General features: G+C 41.5%; 1 protein-coding gene across 1 annotated transcript in view; it reads right to left on the reverse strand.

Annotated features, from left to right (window-relative positions):
* Positions 1–23,199, reverse strand: part of LOC149779683 (hemicentin-1-like) — a 425,151-nt gene that overhangs the window by 316,882 nt on the left and 85,070 nt on the right. The window contains exon 9 of the mRNA XM_089938453.1: positions 21,633–21,783. Coding sequence (XP_089794579.1) covers positions 21,633–21,783 — 151 coding nt within the window. The remainder of the gene's footprint in view (positions 1–21,632; positions 21,784–23,199) is intronic.

Here is a 23,199-nt window from a genome sequence, read left to right on the forward strand (position 1 = left end):
CAAGGCACCGAACGTCCTAAAGTCACTTTGAACGGAGCCAAAATCATTTTCATGCAAGTGGGACAAGTGCAGTTTAAAGATTCGATGAGCTATTTGGCCATGCCTTTGAGTCGAATGCCTAAAACGTTTGGAATGACAGAAATGGCTAAAGGGTACTTTCCACACTTTTTCAATACGGAAGCCAATCAACACGCCGTTCTACCCCATTTACCTGAGGCTCACTATTACGACCCCGACAACATGCGTACCGAACAACGAGAAGCTTTCTACGCTTGGTACCAGGCTCACGCCTCGGACCCTTTCGACTTTCAGGAAGAAATGTTAAAGTATTGTCGTTCCGACGTGGACATTTTACGGCGTTGCTGTGGAAAATTTCGAGAACTGTTCATGGAACACGGAGGGGTCGATCCTTTGAAAGAAGCTTGCACCATTGCCAAGCGTGTTCCTTAGTGTATCGACAACGATTCATGCCTGAAAACACCGTGGCTGTCATCAGCCCTCAAACGACCCACTTTGTCAAGCGTCAATACTCGGTCAAAGCCCTACGTTGGTTACATTACTTGTGCGACAAGGAAGACAAGTGGATTCAGCATGCCCGCAACGGAGGGGGTGAAAAGACCATCGGAACGTATTCGGTAGATGGCTGGGACTTAGAGAACCCCAAGATCGTGTACGAGTTTAACGGTTGCTTATTTCACGGATGTCCCGTCTGTTACCCGGACCGTGACACTAAAAATCAGTTTTTACAACGAACCATGGAAGACTTCCACCAGGACACTTGTCAGCGACGCCTAAAGTTAGAACAGCAAGGATACCAAGTGGTGGAAATGTGGGAACACGAGTACGATCACCGTTTGAAAACCGATCCCGAGTTTAAACGCCTCGTGGAAAGTTACCAGTTCATGGACCCGCTGAACCCGAGGGATAGTTTGTACGGAGGAAGGACCAATGCCACCTGTTTGCTGTACCAAGCCGACGAAGAGAAAGGAGAAGAAATCAAATACTTGGACGTGTGTTCGCTGTATCCCTACGTGTGCAAATATTGTCGTTTTCCTGTAGGGCACCCGCAATTGCTGACGGAACACATCGACCTGAAAAACATTCGACAATACGAAGGCTTGATCAAGTGTAAAGTTTTGCCTCCCACGAACCTATACCATCCCGTCTTACCTCACCATTGTCAAGGCAAACTGATGTTTCCCTTGTGCCGTACTTGTGCCGAAACGTGCAACCAAGACCAGCCTTGCCATCACACCCAGGAAGAACGTGCCTTGACGGGAACCTGGGTCAGCGTGGAATTGTTCAAAGCTCTGGACATGGGATACGAACTGTTAGAAGTGTACGAAATTTATCACTTTCCCAAGACACAACAATACCACAAGGGTGACCCTACTCAGAAAGGCATTTTCGCTGACTACGTGGATGCCTTTTTGAAACTGAAATAAGAAGCCAGCGGCTATCCGTCCTGGTGTCACACTCCCGAAGACCAAATGCAATTCAAAGAGAAATACCGGGAACAAGAAGGCATCACTTTAGTCCACATCGAGAAAAACGAAGGCAGACGATCGTTTGCCAAAGTGGTGTTAAATTGCTTGTGGGGTAAAATGGCACAACGACCGTGTTTACCCAAGACGGAATATTTGACAGAACCTTCCCGCTACTTCCAGATGATTCACGACAAAACCAAATACATGAAACACGTGGACGTCGTTCGAGAGGATTTGATCTTGGTCAATTACGAAGAAGATCTGGACTTTGTACAAGACGACCCTTTTGGAAATGTCATCATTGCGGCTTACGTGACAGCCCATGCTCGCTTAAAATTGTACGAAGCTTTAGAACTGTTAGGGGAACGCGTCCTGTACTTTGACACGGACAGTTGCATTTACATCCATCACCCGATTCAAGATCACCCTGACATCGAAGGAGACCGTTTAGGAGCCTGGACAGACGAGCATCCCGACGACAAGATTCGTCAGTGGCGGTCCCAAAAATTACGGCTACGAATACCGGGACAAACAAGGAGAAGTGCACACGACGTGCAAAGTGAAAGGACTGACTCTGAATCATCGTACCAGTCGAGTGGTCAACTTTGGGGTATTGAAAGAAGCCTTGCAATCGGGAGAGGATGGAAACTTTAAAGTGACCACCTATCAACCGAACAAGATTGTACGTTTACCCACTCACCACATTGTCAGTCGGCCCTTGGAAAAAGTCTATCAAATCGTGTACCAGAAGCGAGTGCGACTTCCCAATCATTTCACCTTACCGTATGGACACGTCGGTATTGGTCTGTATATAAAAAGGAACCCTAGGCAAGATCGATAGTTCATTGTTCATTGAAGTAACTTACCATGTCGTTGACGAAGAAGAAACCAGATTGGTTTGGCTTGGACCCAAGAGGTGGCCCAGTATGCACGAGAGTTATTCAAGGAAAAAAGTTACTTTTCAACCCGTGTTAGTGACGGTGCCAGAAGAACCCGTCACCCAGGACAGGACTGTCGTGGACAGGCCTGAAAGACCCTTTCGGGAGGACACTTGTGTGACCTTACCCCCTACTATAGAACTGGTTAGAACTTTACCCAAAACATGTGGTTGTTGTACAGACACTTGTTTTTATTCCACGTTCATGGTTATCATGTGCCTTTTATTCTTGTACTTAAGCCTTTGGCTTTTATGTATTTTTGTCTTTCGTATTCATGTTTGAAAAAAAACATTCAATAAACGTGTTCTGAAAAAGTGTATAAACTCTTGTCTTGTTTGATTTTCGTGTCACAAGTGACATTTCTCACACCATGGCTACCTCTGCTGTCTCTGCTCCCTCTTCCCCTACTGTCAAAGTCATCGACAAACACTTAGATCGTGCCAGTTGGGAGGCTTTGTATCTTCGCCATCCCTTTAACATGCTCATTGCTGGACCTAGCGGTTCAGGCAAAACCGAATTCGTCAAACGTTTGATCGAACATAAACATCATTTGATCGATCGGCCACCTCAACGGATCGTGTGGTGTTACAAAGAGTGGCAATCGGCGTACAACCTCTTGCGAGAAAGTCAAGGCGATTCCATCGTGTTTGTGGAAGGCATTCCTAAAGAAGACGACGGCATCGTCTCTGACTCCCGTCAAACCCATTTGGTCATTTTCGACGACATGTTAGGAGAAGACGAAGAAGAAATTAAACTGTGGTTCACGCGCAAAGGGCATCACCGTAATGCCAGTGTCGTTTACATCACCCAAAATTTGTTTCAACAAAGTAAAGCCCATCGCACCATCAGTCTCAATGCGCATTACGTGGTCTTGTTTAAAAGCCCTCGAGATAAATCGCAAGTGCAAGTCTTAGCCAAACAGTTAGGAACGCCTTGGCTGACTCAGGCGTACGACGATGCCACTCAAACGCCACACGCCTATTTACTCGTCGATTTGAAACCTACGACTCCCGAGGATTTGCGATTTCGTACCCACTTGTTTCACCACTGGTGCCAAGACGGAGGGCCTGTCCTGTACACGTCTCCGTCCTCGACTTCATTTCACTCCCCATAAAAAAATCTATAAAAACCTCAGACCCTTTTTCGTCTGTCTCACACAGTGTGAACATGACGTCCCTTCAGTCGCATCTTCCCGTCAAATTGATTCGTGCCTTGTATGGCATCAGTCGAGAAAAAAATCCACAAACACGAGCCCGTGTCTTAGAAGCTAGTCTCAAACAAGTCTTACGATGGTTCACGGTGACGGCACGTCAATTACTCCAAGGAATCATTCAGATTCCTCATCAAACCAAACGCTTTTTCGATCGAAACAAAGTCGCTTTGGTCCAACTGGCCGAACCCCGCATCGACATTCAAACCAAAAAACAAATCATTTTGAAACCTGGAGGGAGCGGTACTCTAGGAGGGGTCATCATTCGCTCTCTCTTAAGATGGGATCCTAATGCCCCCAAAGTTATCCCCAAGAAAAAAGTCCAACGAAGCCCCAAGAAGAAGAAATAGACCAGGTCCCCAAGGAGAACTTCTCCAGTGGCAGGACCCTCCTCTGACCAGACACCACCACCACCCCGGAAAAAGAAAAGAAGCCCCCAGATAAAGAAAGAGAAAAAAAGTCCCCAGAAAAAGAAAAGTCCACAGAAGAAAACTAGTCGCAAGAAAGGTACTTCGGCCAGGACGCAACCTTACACTCGCAAACCACGACCTGCCACGGCGGTGACTGCGTCTCCGGCAGCCTCACGTTTGTCCACTTCTCCGTTAATGACACCCAGAACTGAAGAGTACTTGGAGACGTTGATCATACCAAGAACTTCTCCGTTGATGACCCCCAAAAGAACTTCCCCAGTGGCAGGACCCTCCCATTTAGCGGCAGTGGCTGCTGCTCACAAAGTACCTTCTCCCAAAATCAAAGTCCATGAAAGATCGGGCATGTTACAAAGTTTACTGGATTTGTCCAAGCAAGAACTGGCTCGATTTAGTCCGTTGCGTACCCCCCTGCACGACGTGTCATGCCTTTCCTCAAACTAATATACGACGTAAAGACAATCAGTGGCGACGCGTACCAGTATAAAAAAGACCTGTGACCAAGTAGGGGTATCAGTGAACTTGTAAAAGATGTCAACTCCAAGAAGCCAAAAAAGAAAGAGACAAAAGCAGACGCGTCATCCGACAAAGCGCTTAGCCAAGCATCGACATTACCCTAAGAAAAGACACAGTCGTTCCAAGAAAAAGAGGCGTCAACAAAGGGGAGGATTCCTTGGCGATTTTGGGAAAAACATTGTCACCTTTATGACAAAGCGATAGTCCCAAAAAAGATAAAAGGGTGTGTGTTAAGTCATCGACGTTAGTGTCTGTTTGGTGAATGTCCCGAAACCCACAAGCAAAGATGTCACCCTCCAGAAAACCCCAAGGAGAGAAAAGGAAAGGATTGCCTCCATGTTTAGTCAAACATGGGGACATGTTATCTGTCCTGTCCAAAGCTTCTCCACCCCTACGAAAAAAACTCATTCAATCGGCCTCCAAAGAGGTCATCGATACCGTGTACGAATGTTGTTTGAACGTCTTGAAAGGTACGATCCCTTTGTCCAAACACCAGAAACAATGCTTAAGCAAACATCGTCACGTTCTTCGCCAAATGGTTCAAAAGAAAATTCCCATTCGTCAAAAAAAGAAGATGTTAGTGCAACGTGGAGGTATTTTACCTCTCTTGTTAGGCCCCATACTGAAAGGAGTCTTGGGAACCAGTTTGGGAGGACTGGTGGGAGCAAGATAAAAAGGCCCTCGGAAGTTCCAAGATCTCAGAATCGACCCCTGACAACCCCATGGAAGGACGAAAACTAGCTTTAGTGCCTTACAAACGATGGATGGAATACCATCGGTGGCAAGAACAACGTACTCCGCATTTACCTCCCAATCCCAATTTGAGCGAGATGTCCCAGTTACAACACGAATTGCAATCCTTGATGGATCGCCAAGATTTGTCCGAAACAGAAAAATCGCAAAAGTACGGTCAACTCTTGCAACGACTGCAACTCTTTCACCAGAAAGCTTTAGACGGAACAGCTCTACCCACTTTGAAAGATTTTAAGACCTTGATGAAAAGTCCAAGACCATCACCAGTACCAGTACCAGTACCATCACTACCCGTGACCAAGACAGAAAAAGAAGAAGAAGAAGAAGGGTTTCAAACTCCACCAGAAAAAGTACGCAAGTTAACAACACCACCTACCTCCAGAATTGGATGGATTAAAAAGATGATGGCCACCCCTTCTTCATCACAAGAGAAAAAGAAAGTGAAGACAGAAGAGAAGACAGAAGTGAAACAAGAACCGATATCCCCCGCTCAGACATCCTCCTCTTCGACACCTATTGCCGGTCGCACACGCAAAGCATTGCAATCCAAGAAAATACCCCAAGAGAAAAAGAGTAGCATCCTCCAAGAGTGGGTGCCTTATTAACACACCAACCAACACAAAAAAATGGAAAAAGTCTTAGCCAGCATTTACTACGATCCCTCGCATCCTGCAGGTTACGCAGGAGTTCAAAAATTGTATCGTGCTGCCAAAACTCGATTGAAAAGTCTCCGTTTACCTCAAGTGCAACGATGGTTACAAGAACAAGCTACCTACACTTTACACAAACCCATTCGACGCAAGTTTGCCAGAAGTCGCACCCGAGTGGAAAGCATCGATCATCAATGGCAAGCCGATTTAGCCGATGTCTCTCATTTGGCCAGCTACAATCGTGGCTACAAATATTTGTTTTGTGTCATCGACGTCTTTTCCAAATTTGCCTGGGTCGTGCCCTTGACTTCCAAATCGAGCAGCTAGTTAGTGAGAGCCCTGCAACGGGTGTTGAAACAAAGCGGTCGTCACCCTCTTCGATGGCAAACGGACAAAGGCACCGAATTTCTGAACCAAGCTTTCCAAAAAGAATTAAAGAAACGTGACATTCATTTTTTTACCACCGAGAATCCCGAAACCAAAGCCAGCATCGTGGAACGTTTTCAACGCACTTTGAAAGAACGCATGTGGAAATATTTTACGCATCACCACACTCTGAAGTACATCGACATCTTACCGCACCTGGTGCAAGCGTACAACCAATCTTACCATCGAAGCATCGGACGTGCCCCGCAAGACGTGACTCCCGAGAACGAAGTGTTGGTGTTTGAGCGCCTGTTCGGTACGTTCCCAACGATGGCTGTCCCCAAGAAAAGTAGAGAGTTGGCCGTAGGAGATTGGGTGCGCATTGGCAAAACCAAACGCACTTTCGACAAAGGTTACTTACCTAACTGGACGACCGAACTGTTTCGCGTCACTGGACGAGTGTATGGCCGTCATCCTGCCGTCTATAAATTGGAAGACATGAACGAAGAAGTGCTCAAAGGAACGTTTTATTTGCCCGAGTTACAACTTGTGACCAAAAAAGAAGACGACGTGTACGACATCGAAAGCATTCTCGAACGCAGAACCCGTAAAGTGGGCAAACGACGTGTCAAAGAAGTCAAAGTACGTTGGAAAGGATATCCACCCAGTTTCGATTCTTGGATCGACGCTTCGCAAGTCATCGACTATAAAAAGAAGTGACCATCATGCCCTTTCACACAGACGCAGCTACGTCGACCACTCCTCCTTCACCCAGTTCTTCTGTGCAAGATTTACAAAAACATCCCTTGTGGGTGTGGTGTGGAGAACGTGTGCCTAAAACGCAAATCGTCTTTTTCTGCCAAATCTTCGTGGTGTATTGTGTCATCGGGGCAGCCATCGCCAATTTGAGTTTGCAACAAGGAGACAAACAATTGTGGACCATTTTATTGAGCAGTTGCATCGGTTACCTGCTTCCCAATCCCTCCCTGAAATTCTCCTCGAACGTTAACCACGGAAACCTTGTGTCCAGTGCCAGTGTCAGTCACCACTCCAACCACAACCAGAACCCCATTTTGGGCGGAGACACGCCTCTGACGTCCACTAACCCCTCGGACAGCCACAGAACTCTGGAATTATGAGTCACCAAAACCAATTTTACTTAACCTTACCCAGTGACAGTTCCATGGAGGTGTTTCCCCACAACACGTTGTACTGTTACACGGCCAAATTACCTCAGGCCATCCCCTTAGATCACGAAGCCCATTGGGAAGTGGCTTTAGTAGAAATGATTCACCCGACCCAAGTCCTCAATGTCCTTCCCAATCAAAATTTTTTTGATGTGGAAGTTCATGACGAGCAAATGCAACAGTGGATGGATAGCAATGTCAAATATGACAAGAAAACCCGTACACAAAATCAAAAGTACACCACCTATCACTTGTTCATTCCCCCAGGCTATTATTTTAGTGGTCAACATTTGGTCAGCACCATAGCCTCCAGGTTTAATGTCGTGTTTCTGAAAGCTTTGGAGCATGTCAACAAAAGTGTCACCCTGGAGTACCACAAAGCAGCTCGTCGCTTCTTGATGAAATTTGAACGGAGTAAAATCATGTCCATTTTATTTTGTCCTGAATTGTTTGACATGTTGGGCGGAGACATGGACATGAGAAAGGCCATGCTCAAGAAAAACGAATTACCCATCGTTTACGACAACGAGTCTTTTAGCAAGTTATTTCGTACCCCGGTAGAACTGAACCAAGGACTGAATTTGATGTTCGTGTATTCCGATGTGGTTGAGTACAACGTGGTGGGACACACCTCCGTGCCGTTACTGCGTGTCATTCCTTTCAAAGTGGATTCTGCCACGGGCGCTGACGAGGAAGGTGGAAACACTTAAACCGTTCACCGCGAATTTGTCCATCCTCACTATTTGCCTGTCAGTAAGTCGTATTTGGACACGGTCAACATTGCTATAAAAGGAGATCTGGGACAAAATATTCCATTCACCAAAGGAAAAGTCACGGTGAAACTCCATTTTCGAAAACGGTTCTCTCACGACTCGTAAGTCATGTATCCAGTGTACCGAGGGGTTGCTCGACAGCGAGGACACGGTTTAGGAGATATGTTAAAATCGGCCTTTCGTTCGGTGGCCCCGGTGTTGAAACCGATGGTGACACACGGATTGCACGCCTTGAAAGATGCGGCACTGACGCAAGGCAAAGAATTTCTCCAAAATGTCATCATCGACAAACAAAACCCTAAAGAAGCCTTCATGAGGGCAGGCAAAAATGTCTTGCTGCAAACGGGCAAAGACATTTTAGGCCGACAAGACACACCTATAAATGCCCTGCACGCTACCGAGACAGGCATTCAGCAAGGACAAGGCAGAAAGAGACGACGCAGAAAACACCCTTTCACCAGACTTCAAGCGAGAAAGGCCAAGAAAAGAAGAACCGTTCGAGACTTAGACGTTTTCGATTATTGAGAAAGAACAAAAAAAATGATGCACCGAGAGTCTTGCGCTTGTTCCAAGACGGAACTGGATCTGTTTGCCATGCCCCCCACCATGATGACCATGCAAGAATCCCAATGGGTGGAATTTCACCCCGTCTCCTCTTTGACGGATTCCGCTCCCATCGAGTTTGAAATCAAAGGTCAGCCCGAAGATTACATCGATCTGAATAGCAGTTCCTTGTACCTGAAAGTCAAAATTCTAGATAAGACTGGAGGTGCTATAGACGATGAAGCAGTAGCTCCCGTCAACAATTTCATGCATTCCTTGTTCAGTGGGGTGGACTTGTACTTGAATAACAAACTGGTCAGTAGCAGCATGGATACTTACCCTTATCGTGCCTACCTGGAAAATCTCTTGACGTACGGAATAGATGCCAAGAACACTCATCTCAATGCCTGTGTGGTATGGGAAGCTGACGAACCTACCAAGTTTGAAATATTGGAAACTGATGAAAAGAAAGACAACAATGATGGATTTGTAGAACGAAGAAAGAGAATCACGGGAGTCGACACAAGTTTAGAACTGATGGATCGTTTGCATTTGGACATGTGGTTGCAAGAAAAGTATTTGCTGAACGGGGTGGATGTCCGTCTGAGACTGAATCGTAGCAGTACCGCTTTCCATTTATTGGCTGATAGTGACGGTTACAAAACCAAAATCCAAGAAGCCAGACTCTACGTACGCCGTGTGGAAGTGTTACCTAAAGTGGGAAACGACATCAGTCAGACGTTGAGCAGAACGACCGCCAAGTATCCCATACGACGCGTGGAAGTGAAAACCTTCACCATTCCCAAGGGACAGCGATCCATGATCGAAGATCATCTGTTCCAAGGACAGTTACCCAAACGTTTGATCGTTGGTATCGTCGAGAATACAGCCTTCAACGGAGCTGCCGAAAAAAATCCTTTCTACTTTCAACACTTTGGCGTGTCCAAAATCGAAGTCAGTCGCGATGGCAAAACCTTGTGTACCCGACCGTTTGAACCTGACTTTACCAAGAAGAATTACTTGAGATCGTACTTGTCCCTGTACGAAGCCACCGGACAGTTAGGAACCAATACCAGTCACGGTATTACGTACGAGGATTATGCAGGAGGCTATGCTTTGTGGGCTTTTGATTTCACTCCAGACCAAGGCAGCGACGAGGGACATTTCCACCCTATAAAATCCGGCCAGATTCGTGTGGAAATTCAGTTTAAAGACCGAGACCCTGATGAAACGGTGAACGTCATCCTGTATGCAGAATTCGATAATACCATAGAAATCAACAGTTTGAGAGAAGTCATCCTAGATTACTAGAAACCATGGAAGACTGTTGTCCCTCTTTACCTAGTGGAGAAACTTTGGACATGAAATGTGAGGAGACCGTGGAAAAAGAAGAAGGGATCATGATGAAGTCAAGATGGCCAGAACAAGAAGCCCATTTAGTCTCCTGTTTTGCCAAACACTTGGTCGAAAAAATGACGGAATTGATAAAAAAAGATTGCTATGGATGTCAAAACGATCATCCCAGTCAAATTCAACACGATAAATGCCTGATGCTGAGTCAAGAAGAAAAATTGGACGAGTATCTGGACGAAGCTTGGAGTCTCATCTCGGACTAAGTCGTGTTGCATCAGTGGTATAAAGACTTGCGTGAACATTCTTGTCCACCATTAACCACTCAAGAGATCCATCGTATCGAAGCTCTCCTGAATCAGAGTGAGGAGACGAAACGAAGAATCGGTTATTTGTCAGACATTTTCAAGCAAAAAGTCAGGATCGAATTGATGACTTATTATTACCTGTGCAGAAGAAAAAAAGCAACACAAAAAATGGATACCTGGGAACTTTATTACCTTTTGAACCACAGTTCGTATACGGCTTCTTGGAATCCTGTGGTCTGTGCTAAAGATGAACTCCCTCATCGCAAACCTCAAGACCATCTAGCTTATGTGATCAACACGGACGACAGTCATCTCCCAGGAACCCACTGTGTAGCCGTCTACTTTCCTCAAGAAGGATGTGTGGAATATTTCGATTCGTACGGATTGGCCCCTTTGGAAGACGATATCATTGACTTTATGAGAAGAAATGCTCAGACCACCCGATTAAATAATGTGAAATTACAAGGCACAGATTCCTTGGTGTGTGGACAGTACTGTGTGTATTTTCTGCATCATCGCAGCCTGGGCTATTCCTTAGAACATTTAGTGACTCATTTTGATCCTCGTTCTTCTTCAAGAAACGATGTGAAAGTAGATTGATGGTTTTGTGACCATTATGCTTATCTTTTGTCTCAAGCTAGGAAACGTAGTGTCCATCAATGGCCTAATGACTTCCAACAGTGGAAATCACAATTTCATTCACAACGTTGTCAGCCCTGTTTAAAGTAGAGTGTTAATTGAAAAAAATGTTTGTCATTTGAAAAAAAATGTTTGATGTTATATTGTTGGATTATTGTTAAAAATGTTAGAGTTGTTGGTTAGTGTTAAGTGATTTTTGAATAAAAAATGTTGTGTTTCGAAAAAATGCCTTTGTCTTTTGTTTGGCTATAAGAATGTTGATTCATGCTCTTTGACTTCTCTCTATCTCTCTCATGACACTCATTGATCGTTCCGGCTCGAAAACCGTAGAGGGATGTTTTCCTTCACGTCCGCGCTTTGACTTTAAGAACAGGGGTAGTTTCCAGTCTAACCATCCATTGTCGACTCATCCTCCTACAAAGATGTGCTCCAAACTAGCTAAGCTAAACGAAGCCTACGTGAATTTGCATAGGGTCAGACACAGTCTGATACCGAAGCCTGAAGAGATAGAGAATGTGAGAATGCTAAAAGTCACTGAAGACCTGATAGAAGAGCTCTTTAGAGAAGAAGTGAACAGGGAGAAAGAAGAATGGACAGAGAAATACAGACTTCAGAGACAGCAGCAACAGCAACAGCAGCAGCAGCAGCAACCTGAACCTGACAGAGGCTTTGTCGATTGTCGTATCGACACCAAAGAGTTCTTCTTCTCTTTCCGAAGAAGCAGACCTATCGTCAGAAAGTCTATCCTCAGAGGACGTCGCATTCTTAGAAACTAAAAAGATTGCCATAGCAAACAAAAAAAAACAAAAAACAAACAGCCCTTTTCAGGCCTACCCAATACTCTAGAAAAGAAATAACAATCGATTTGCCAATGTGTGTAGGTAGAGTAGTGTGAATATAAAGACTGACTCTTTTTTCTAATTGCGAGTGTATGTGTTTGTGTATATGATTGTGTGTTTGTAAGTGATCACGTAAGTTTGTGTGGATAGTAGATTTTGATCATGTTTTTTTTTGCTGTTTGACGTGTGGGGAGAGTAGATTTGGGGTTTGATTGCTTTGCGTATGTGGATAGTATATTGAAGTGATTAATGAAAATTTTTAAATTAGTAATGGGTAGTATAAAAAAAGTGAGTGAGTGTTTCTTTTAGGTCCGCGCGTTGTTTGGTTATGATCTAGATAAGATCAATTTTGTTTTAGGGGGATGTTTTCCATCACGTCCGCGCTTTCAGTATAAATGAAAAATCGTTCGGCAGTCTAGCTACCCTTGTTGATTGATCAACACCACCAGAATGAGCACCAGACTAGCTAAACTGCTTGAACTTCATGTACACCTGGAATATGCCAGGCGTATAGTGAATGAGCTGGCTGCAGAGGCCATCGTAAAGAGGGAAGGATGAAAGAGGAGGAGAGAAGAAACAAAGAAGAGGAGGAGAGAAGAAACAAAGAAGAGGAGAGAGGAAATTTCAGATTCGCAGAGACAGAAAACTGGGATTCTGAAGCCACTTATCCCGCCTCTGCTCTCCCCCCAAAAAGAGTGAAAAGAGACTGGGGAAGAAGATGTGTGTGTGGTGCCAGGCCTGGAAGGTGCCATCATTAACCAGGTGTCATGGAGTTCAAAAAAACAAACAGCCCTTTTCAGGGCTACCCCAATCTCTAGAAAAGATATAGTAATCGATTTGCCAATGTGTGTAGGTAGAGTAGTGTGAATATAAAGACTGACTCTTTTTTCTAATTGCGAGTGTATGTATTAGTGTTTGTAAGTGATCAAGTAGGTTTGTGTGAATGGTAGATTATGGGGTTTTGTAAGCGCTCACGTACGTTTGTGTGGATAGTAGATTATGGATTTCGTTTTAATGATTTGTGTGTAAATAGTAGATTTGGGGTTTGTTTATTGCTGGTTCACGTATGTGGATAATAGATCATATGAAATGATAAAAGTAGGGGATGTTTTCCTTCACGTCCGCGCGTTGTTTGGTTATGATCTAGGTAAGATCAATTTTGTTTTAGGGGGATGTTTTCCATCACGTCCGCGCTTTCAGTATAAGAACCCACAGTATTCGTCGTTCAAACCATTCTACAGAGAATAAAAAAGAAGATGGCTTCAAACCAACTTGATAAAATGAAAACATTGCAAGACGTCATGGACAATTTGGGTATGATGGAGCAAATGTTAGTGAGGCTAAACGGGGATCACTATTCTTATAGTCCCCATCGAGTGAAGATGGAGATCAACAATTTAAGAAAAGTAAAGGACATGATCAGTGCTCTGATGAAAGAAATAAAGGAGGAGAAGGAGGATGAAGAGGAAAGGATAAGGATGAGAGAATGGAACGAAAAAATTGAAAAAGAAGAAGAAAATGAGAAGAGGAAGAAAGAAGAGGAGGAAAAGCCAAAAGAAGAGAAAAAGGAGGAAGAAAAGAAAGGAAAGAAGAGAAAAAGTGTAGGACAGAAAATAAGAAGTTGGTGGAGAAATAGAAGAAATTAGAAGAAGAAACCCAAAGGCCCTTTTCAGGGCCACTCATAGGTCTCGAAAAGAGATTGACTTTCCATTGCCAACCCTTTTTTATTTTTATTTTTTTTAAAAAAATAGAAACCCCTCCCTGTTTCAATTTTACATAGACCCTATACAAACCCAGGTTTTTTTTGTCCATGTTAAATTTACATAGACCCTATACAGGCCCAGGGTGGTTAATGTTAAATTTACATAGACCCTATACCGGCCCAAGAAGGTCTGTAATGCTAATTCCCCTAGACCCTATACAGGCCCAGGGTTTTCCTCCATGTTAAATTTACATAGACCCTATACAGGCCCGGGGTGGGTGGGTGGTGTCTGTAATGCTAATTCCCATAGACCCTATAGTGCCCCACTTCACTACTTCCATCTATGCCAGAATCTTACAATCCAAGTGATGATGATATTCGTTCAACGGTGTCGATGAGGAACATTTAATGTCATGGATTTACTGGGGGTGGGTCAGGAGAAGGCTGATCAGTACGATCCGGGCCCGGATGAGTCATTTGCAGTGGGGACATCGATGTACAGGTTACTGTGCGGGAGTTGAGGAACTGCTCTTCCTGGATTTGCGCAAAACACGTTTCTCAACAGCTTCCACCAGTCTTTTCTGCTCAAAGGCTGCCGCACCAGTACTGACTTGCCTGCGCCAAGCAGATCGGTTAGCAGCGACACTCTCCCAGCTGTCATGATCAATGCATAGGTTCTTCGGCGAAGCCTTGAGAGTGGTCTTGTACCTCTTTGTGACCACCATGAGATCTCTTGCCTTGGTGTAGCTCTCCACAGAAGACCTTCTTAGGTAGGCGTTCAACCGGCATGCGGACAATATGGCCAGCCTATCGGAGTTGTGCCTTGCAGAGCATGATGTGGATGCTTATCATGCCGGCCTTAGTGAGCACCTCTGTGTTCGGTACCTTGTCCTGCCAACTATGATATTATCTTACAAACCAACTATGACAGTGTCTTACAATCCAAACATGACCATACCTTACAATCCAACCATACCAGTATCTTACAATCCAACCATGACAGTGTCTTACAACGCAACTACGAAAGTATCTTACAATCCTACCCTAACAGTATCTTACAATCCAACTATGATAGTATCTTACAATCAATCCAAACATGACAGTATCTTACAATCCATCTATGACAGTATCTTACAATCCATCTATGACAGTATCTCACAATCATATTATGACATTATCTTAAAATCCAACTATGACAGTATCTTACAATCTAGCAATGCATGCAAGTCTCTTACAGTCCAACTATGGCAGTATATTGCAATCCAACCATGTCAGTATTTTACAAGCAAACTATGACAGAATCTTACAATCCAACTATGACAGTATCATACAATCCAGTCATGACAGTATATTACAATCCAATCATGACAGTATATTACAATCCATCCATGACAGTATCTTACAATCCAACTATGACAGTATCTTACAATCCAACTATGACAATATCTTACAAGCCATCCATAATCCAAACATGTCAGGATCTTACAATTCAACCATGTCAGCATCTTACAATCCAATATAAGAAATCTTATAAGTCTGTCCTCCGGTATTTTGCAATTACTAAATAACAGCATGTCGTTGGAAAAGATGTTTCTTTATCACGAGTCCTTTAATTATGTTCTTACAGTTACATGCATTATGAATTTGATAACGCTTTTGGAAATTCCTGCGGGTGCACTATGAACCTGATTATTCTATTTTTGCAGTTCACATGATACTATGCGATAGCCAATGATGGACTTTATCCCGACAATTCATACGCGATACTATCCGACAGCCAATGGACTTCATCCAACACTTCATACACGATACTTTCCGACAGCAAATGGACTTTATCCGACAATTCGCACGATACTATCCGAAAGCCAATATACTTTATCCTGAATATGCACACACGATATTTTCCGATAACCAATATACTTTATCCTGACAATGCACACACGATACTATCCGATATCCAATATACTTAAATCCTGACAATGCACACACGATACTATCCGATAGCCAATATACTTCATCCTGACAATGCACACACGATACTATCCGATAGCCAATGGACTTATCCGACATTCTTGTTTCACAATAGAGGGTTGCTTTTATTGCTAGGTTAGTTGCCAAGTGATGACTAAAATGGCTGCTTTGTAAAGTTAAAAATATTAAAAATGATTTAGTCAAGGTGATCAAACGCTACAAAGATATGACAAATATGCTAAAACACAAAGTGTTGAAATTTTCAAAGACAAGAACGAAACAGTTTCTTATGGTATAGATATTTTAACCCCTGGTTTGAATATATGGAATAGATACTGGCATACTTGTTCCACGAACCTCAACATGATTTAATACCTCAGTCATAGTAATTGTGCCAGAGGCCTTTAAATTTGGAACATATTGAGATAGTAACATTAGCGATCTACAAACTGGAAAGTCTCCATGAATTTATATGCAAAGCAATCACTGATAACAATCAACGCGATCATGAGATGATTGTCATCAATCACTGTTAACAATATATGCAATCAACATGTGATCTTCATTAATCACTAATAGTAATATACGCGATTATTGTATTTTTTCATCAATCAATTATATAAACATAAGCAATTATGATGTGATTGTCATCAAATAACAATATACGCGATCATGAAGTGATTTCATCTTTAAGAGTACAACGGGTTAAAGAGCTAAAGAAAATGAAATCTGGTAGAAACGGAACACAAACCTCTCGAGATAAATGGACAGGTCAAATCAAGTGAGCTACATTACAGTCGGGTCACTTCCTTAAAATGAAAAATATTTTACCAGTCTCATCAATAATTTTTGTATACAGATTAATCATTTCGTTGCAGGGAGTCAGTTGCATTGTTGGGTATTACAATCTCTACATGCACATACTAAGTCAAGACGGAATGACTTCGCGTGGTAACTACGAAGAAAGTATTGATACCGAATGTTTGAAACACAAGATTTGAAATCACAGCGAATAGCAATTACACAGTATAGATAATCCACTACAATGCTAAATTGCCAGGATTCAATAGCCAGAAAACTATGCTGTATTTTACAGAATGTGATATAGTTTGCGGGTTTCTAAAATGATTATCAAAACATTTGTTTCCACATCGTTTTCATGCTTAGCTATAAAATGGGTTTAGAATCAAAGGGTCGATTGTTATTCCAAACAAAATCCTATCCACGCATTCGAGCACAAAGAACTGGTCTTTGATATATGTTTGTTATCCAATTAAGAACCTGAATTATAGGTCATGATTCAGAATAATGACCGGACACGTCCATGTATTGTGTCATGCAAATACCTCACCTATGCGTTACGAGTCTGAATATCAACCTGACACTCACATGTATGTGTCACGCAAACATCTCACCGATGCTTTCGAAGTCTGAATATTAACCGGACACCTACATGTATGTGTCATGCAAACATCTCACCTATGTATTAAGAGTTTGAATATTAACCGGACACCCACATGTATGTGTCATGCAAACATCTCACATATGTGTTAAGAGTTTGAATATTAACGGGACACCTACATGTATGTGTCATGCAAACATCTCACATATGTATTAAGAGTCTGAATATTAACCGGACACCTACATGTATGTGTCATGCATACATCTCACCTGTGTGTTAAGAGTCTGAAAATTAACCGGACACCTACATGTATGTGTCATGCATGCATCTCACCTATGCTTTCGAAGTCTGAATATTAACCGGACAACCACATGTATGTGTCATGCATACATCTCACCTGTGTGTTAAGAGTCTGAATATTAACCGGACAAATACATGTATGTGTCATGCATACATCTCATCTGTGTGTTAAGAGTCTGAAAATTAAACGGACATTCACATGTGTCATGCATACATCTCACCTATGCTTTCGAAGTCTGAATATTAACCGGACACCCACATGTATGTGTCATGCATACATCTCACCTGTGTGTTAAGAGTCTGAAAATTAACCAGACATCCACATGTGTCATGCATACATCTCACCTATGCTTTCGAAGTCTGAATATTAACCGGACACCCACATGTATGTGTCATGCATACATCTCACCTGTGTGTAAAGAGTCTGAATATTAACCGGACAAATACATGTATGTGTCATGCATACATCTCACCTACGCTTTCGAAGTCTGAATATTAACCGGACACCCACATGTATGTGTCATGCATACATCTCACCTGTGTGTTAAGAGTCTGAAAATTAACCGGACATCCACATGTGTCATGCATACATCTCACCTATGCTTTCGAAGTCTGAATATTAACCGGACACCCACGTGTATGTGTCATGCATACATCTCACCTGTGTGTTAAGAGTCTGAATATTAACCGGACAAATACATGTATGTGTCATGCATACATCTCACCTATGCTTTCGAAGTCTGAATATTAACCGGACACCCACATATATGTGTCATGCATACATCTCACCTGTGTGTTAAGAGTCTGAAAATTAACCGGACATCCACATGTGTCATGCATACATCTCACCTATGCTTTCGAAGTCTGAATATTAACCGGATACCCACATATATGTGTCATGCATACATCTCACCTGTGTGTTAAGAGTCTGAATATTAACCGGACACCTACATGTATGTGTCATGCATACATCTCACCTATGCTTTCGAAGTCTGAATATTAACCGGACACCCACATGTATGTGTCATGCATACATCTCACCTGTGTGTTAAGAGTCTGAACATTACCCAGATACGCTGAGGTGTGTCTTTCCTTTAAACACATCGCATGTACATCAAAGGTCCGACTATTACTTGACCAAGCCAATGTGTCATTTAATCAAAAGCCTCCCCTAATTCTGACAAACTACACAGATATAGGAGGAATATATATGCATGTTTAAATAAGTTTAACCGTGACACAACTTCCAAGATATTGTGAGGAAATGTTTTTTATCATCAATTTATATATAATGTGTTTTCTGTCAAATAAATTATAAAGTTGCAATACATATCTGCGCTGAAAGTGTATTGCCATTATTTATTCCACAAACGACAAAATATAGGCAGAAAGAGAGAATAATTTTAAGAAATTTTGGTGCATGAGGTTTTAATTATATCAGAATTTTTTAAAATATTTTGCAACACTGAAAGGGATGGGACCAGGGTTAGGGTTGTTATTAGATCTTGCATCCTTGCTCATAACTGGTGCAGCACGAAATTGATACGTATTAAACATTGTAAAAGTAACGATCGCATCACAATGATATTATGGGTGTCATCGTCATAATTTTCCTGCATGTAATGAGAACGCCAGCACGAACGACAACTATTACAATCCCACTGAAGAGAACGAAAAGTACAACACTGACATATACAATAATCATTGTGTATTTAAGGATTGGAAGTCATTCATTTTTGTGAGCTTGTCTCGGTGATTCAATAATTGACGTCATCTTCCGAACGTGGGCTGAAGCATAAATTAACACGTAAGTAAAAAGCCAAAGAAATTTAATTTATACAGCCAGAATAGAAATGGCGTTAACAATCAAAGGCTGGTGAATTTAAAATATCAAAGGGAGGCAATTCCTTCATCTTTCACGATGTTCACACAATACCAGACTGGTACCGTATTGTACGTCAGCATCTGACCCACCTCTAAATTAAGGCTAATTTACCAGTTTGCGTAGCGATATTATGGCCGAGTCAGGGATTAATAGTTTACACAATTTTAATATTAGATATATTCAGGCTAAAACAACAAGACGCATGCGCATTAAATAGTACAGTAAAACATTATTGAGGCTTGTAACTCCACATAACTGGATTGGTTTGGAAAATTATACGGTTTGTCGAGAATGTCAAGGTTTTAAAATTTATATCCATAGACATGTTCAGATTATAAAATTGTAGGTTGCAGTATACATATTCGTTGCAGTTTGTACTATATGTGATATTGTATGAAAGCGGTTATTTCAAAATCTGAACTCTCCATTACGTACAAAATGGTGCAAGGGATCAGCCTTCCACTTTTAATTATTATCGTCTCTAGGTCCTAAAATATGTAACAGAAAGAATGTGAAACCACCAGTTAAGTAAAATCAGCAAGCAATTTATTTTTATACAATACAAAGTGAAAATTGAAGAGATACAGTATTGCAAATTAGATTCAAATAAATCAATAATGTGCTATCATAGGTCTAAAAATTCTTATGTTAGGTGTTTAGGCTCGAATAAACAGCAACACAAGAAAGAGTTAAAGCAACAAGCTTTGAAACATTTAACAAATAGTTTATTTCCCTGGAAAAATACTGTAAAAATGAAGAATTGTTTAAAAAAAAATAAGAACTTACGGTTTTTAAGAATCAAACCCAAAAATAATCCAAGAATGATACACGAATTAAATTTTAGAACTTTAATAATGAAATGTTCTCATGAATCTAAGTTCGAGTCCCGACGAAGAACCTAAGATGGAAGGCAATGACGTATGTTGTATACTGTACTGTGCTGTCGTCTACAGTTCCTTGTAGAAACACAAGAAATAACACTCCGGTGTTGGCAATCCGAATAAAATTGTTAAGAAATTTATTTGTTCAAGAATTCTGTATGAGCACACAAAATATTTCCAGAGAAACGAATTAATCTTTTAGAATCCAAATAATTCGAATAAACATTAAAATGTAATTCCCAAAATGACACAACAAAAGAAACACCTTTACGTCCCAGTGTTTAGAAGCCCGAATTGAGAGATCTCTCTCTAAGCATCACTATTAAAACTAATTAATGCGCAATTTCAGAAATGCCTGAATTGCGAAATAGAGGGTCACGTGATCATATTTATCTATAAAAAATCACGTAGCCCCAGTATGACCTTGATAAAACCATTCATTTTACTCTATGAATAAAATTTTTTAAAGTTGTTTACGTCACTAAAATCTATTTATAAGCATAGGGTCACGTATCCAATACAGCCCCGATTTCACGATTATCATTCACACATTAAAAATAAACAAAACGAAGAAGTTGTTTACTTGACCCCCAATCAAGGCTAAGAACTAAATCAAAATTAGAAACAGTGTTCTAATATTAGGTATTGATGGAAATATTCAGGTCAAACTGAATTTTCTGGAAAATATCAAATTCCGAATAAACAAACTTACATTGCATTGACATGTAATGAAATTAAAAATAAAATAATTTTAAAACTTACAAACAATTAAGTCAAATATAAATTAAATTAAATATACGTAACAAAATATATAATATTCCAAATTAATTCCAATAGTATTGAATGTTCCGATATAACACAATGATGCAATTCAGAATTCTTCTGAATGAGTTCACAATAATCCAACGTAATGTATTAATCCAAAAGTCAATAAGCACTTAAGTAATTCGAAAGAATATTTTATATAAATAAGTTATCGCGAATTATATCTGACTTCAACAAAACAACTGTAAACGCTGATCAAAAATGGATTCCCAGAGACTGATCTAAAATACGAATGTATTATTTGTTTATCAAGTGACTATTTATATGCATTTACACTTTACCTATTTTTAGAACAGAAACTGAAGCATTTAAACGGAACCTTTCAGTCTAATTGTGCATAAGAATAAACTTGAACTCATTTGTTATGTAAACCGTATGTTTACAAGTGGCCATTATCAGGAGTACAACATACAATCATGGACAAAAGTTAAGCACAAAATAAAATTTAAACATACATAACAATGGGAACATCAACAACGATGTATTAACACCAGTCGTTACATATGTTCACATCAGAGATTCAAGTATATTGCTTCAGCAATGTAAAAAAATTTGAGTTCGTGCTTTTAAGGTTTTACGTGGAATTAGGTATGAGTATTAAATCGATGGCTTGAAAGCAGAAGCAAACAAGTTTAACATAAATGTAACATATTTACACAAACTTAATATATCTACTTACTCGTGTCTACCCTGATAACAGTAAGCCAAGCACTGACATAGTTGATTCCAATAGTGTTGGCAACGAGGCACGTATACCATCCGGCATCTTCCTGTGTTACATTACGAACCACTAATATCTGAGGATCTATTTGTTTCAGTAATCCAGATTGCTAGAAAAAAACATATAAAATCCAGATTGCTAGAAATGAGATATAAAATCAATATTGCAAGAAACAACATATAGTGTTATAATTTTGTCCATGACCTTTCTATTTCTATTCGCTCATATCACCAAAGGATTCACTCGTGTATCTCTCTACTCTCGCATCGTATGTACAAAGTGATTTAGTTAATGTCAGAGACTTAATTTTTTCTTGCAGTCTTGTCACAGAATAAGGCAAGAAATAACTTGGTTTCGCCTTGGAACGATTTGATCATTTTAGTCTTACATGCGTACAAAGTTACCTATGGTGGATAGTTGTTTTTCTAGGTAAGCAACTGAACTAGCATGTATCTCGTCGTAGATCGCTTGCGGCGAGAGTCACTAAGAGCACGGTATTTTACCCAGACTAATACTCACTCTCCTGTGGATTTAAGGCAAGTTCCGTTTCTAACTGACACACTAGTCATTGGATCTTGTCAAGGAGTGAACGTTCTCCATTTGTGTTCTCCAGCCATAGGGGTAAGTGTTATATTTGTATTTTTATTATATGTGAAGCGTATTCAGGTTTTAATGCCGTATCGTGAAATGATGCCTTTACTACTACGCATGACCACTTCGGTGGCCTAGTGGTTAGAGCGTCCGCCTTGGATGCGGGAGGTCGTGGGTTCGAGCCCGGCTGAGTCATACTAAAGACTTACAAAAACGGTACTAACAGCTTCCTCGCTTGGTGCTCAGAATTACGAGGTTAGTGTTAGGACTGGTCGGCCTGGTGTCAGGATAATGTGACTGGGTGGGACATCATGCGACATGTCCGCGGCATGATTCCCCAGTGCTAGACATCACTATAAACTGCCACACTGCAGATATCGTAGCGCTATGACTGAAAAATTGGTAAAGCTACGTTAAAAATCCAAATCACACACACACACACACACACACACACACACACACACACACTACTACGGAGATTTGAAACGCTGTGAACTTTTGAATTACAGGTTACTATTAGAGTTTACTTTAGTAGCATGTATCTATAAATTTTAATTCCGAACCTATTACGATGACCAGTTTGGTTTTATTGTAGCTGTTTAGAGCTGTCTGAATTTGTTTAGGGCTGTCTGTAGCTGTTTAGGGCTGTCTGTAGCTGTCTGTACGTATGTCTATACGTATGTATGTGCGCATGGTGGATCCATGAAGGGTGGGCGTGACCAATACAAGGGTGTCAACCCAGTTCAGGAGAACTGTCTGCTGTCTGCACCTATGTGTGTGCGGGTATATCGGCCCGTCTGTGTGTCTACGGAAGATGATGTAACCATTAAGGTCATACAAAGACGAAACCGCTAGTTTGTAAACTTGTGCGCATGGTGGATCCATGAAGGGTGTGTACGGCCATTACAAGTGAGGGCCAACCCAAGAATTCCGG

This window comes from Sinohyriopsis cumingii, chromosome 17 (assembly GCF_028554795.1).
Source record: "Sinohyriopsis cumingii isolate HCF-2022 chromosome 17, ASM2855479v2, whole genome shotgun sequence".
In the NCBI taxonomy this organism is placed as follows: domain Eukaryota; kingdom Metazoa; phylum Mollusca; class Bivalvia; order Unionida; family Unionidae; genus Sinohyriopsis; species Sinohyriopsis cumingii.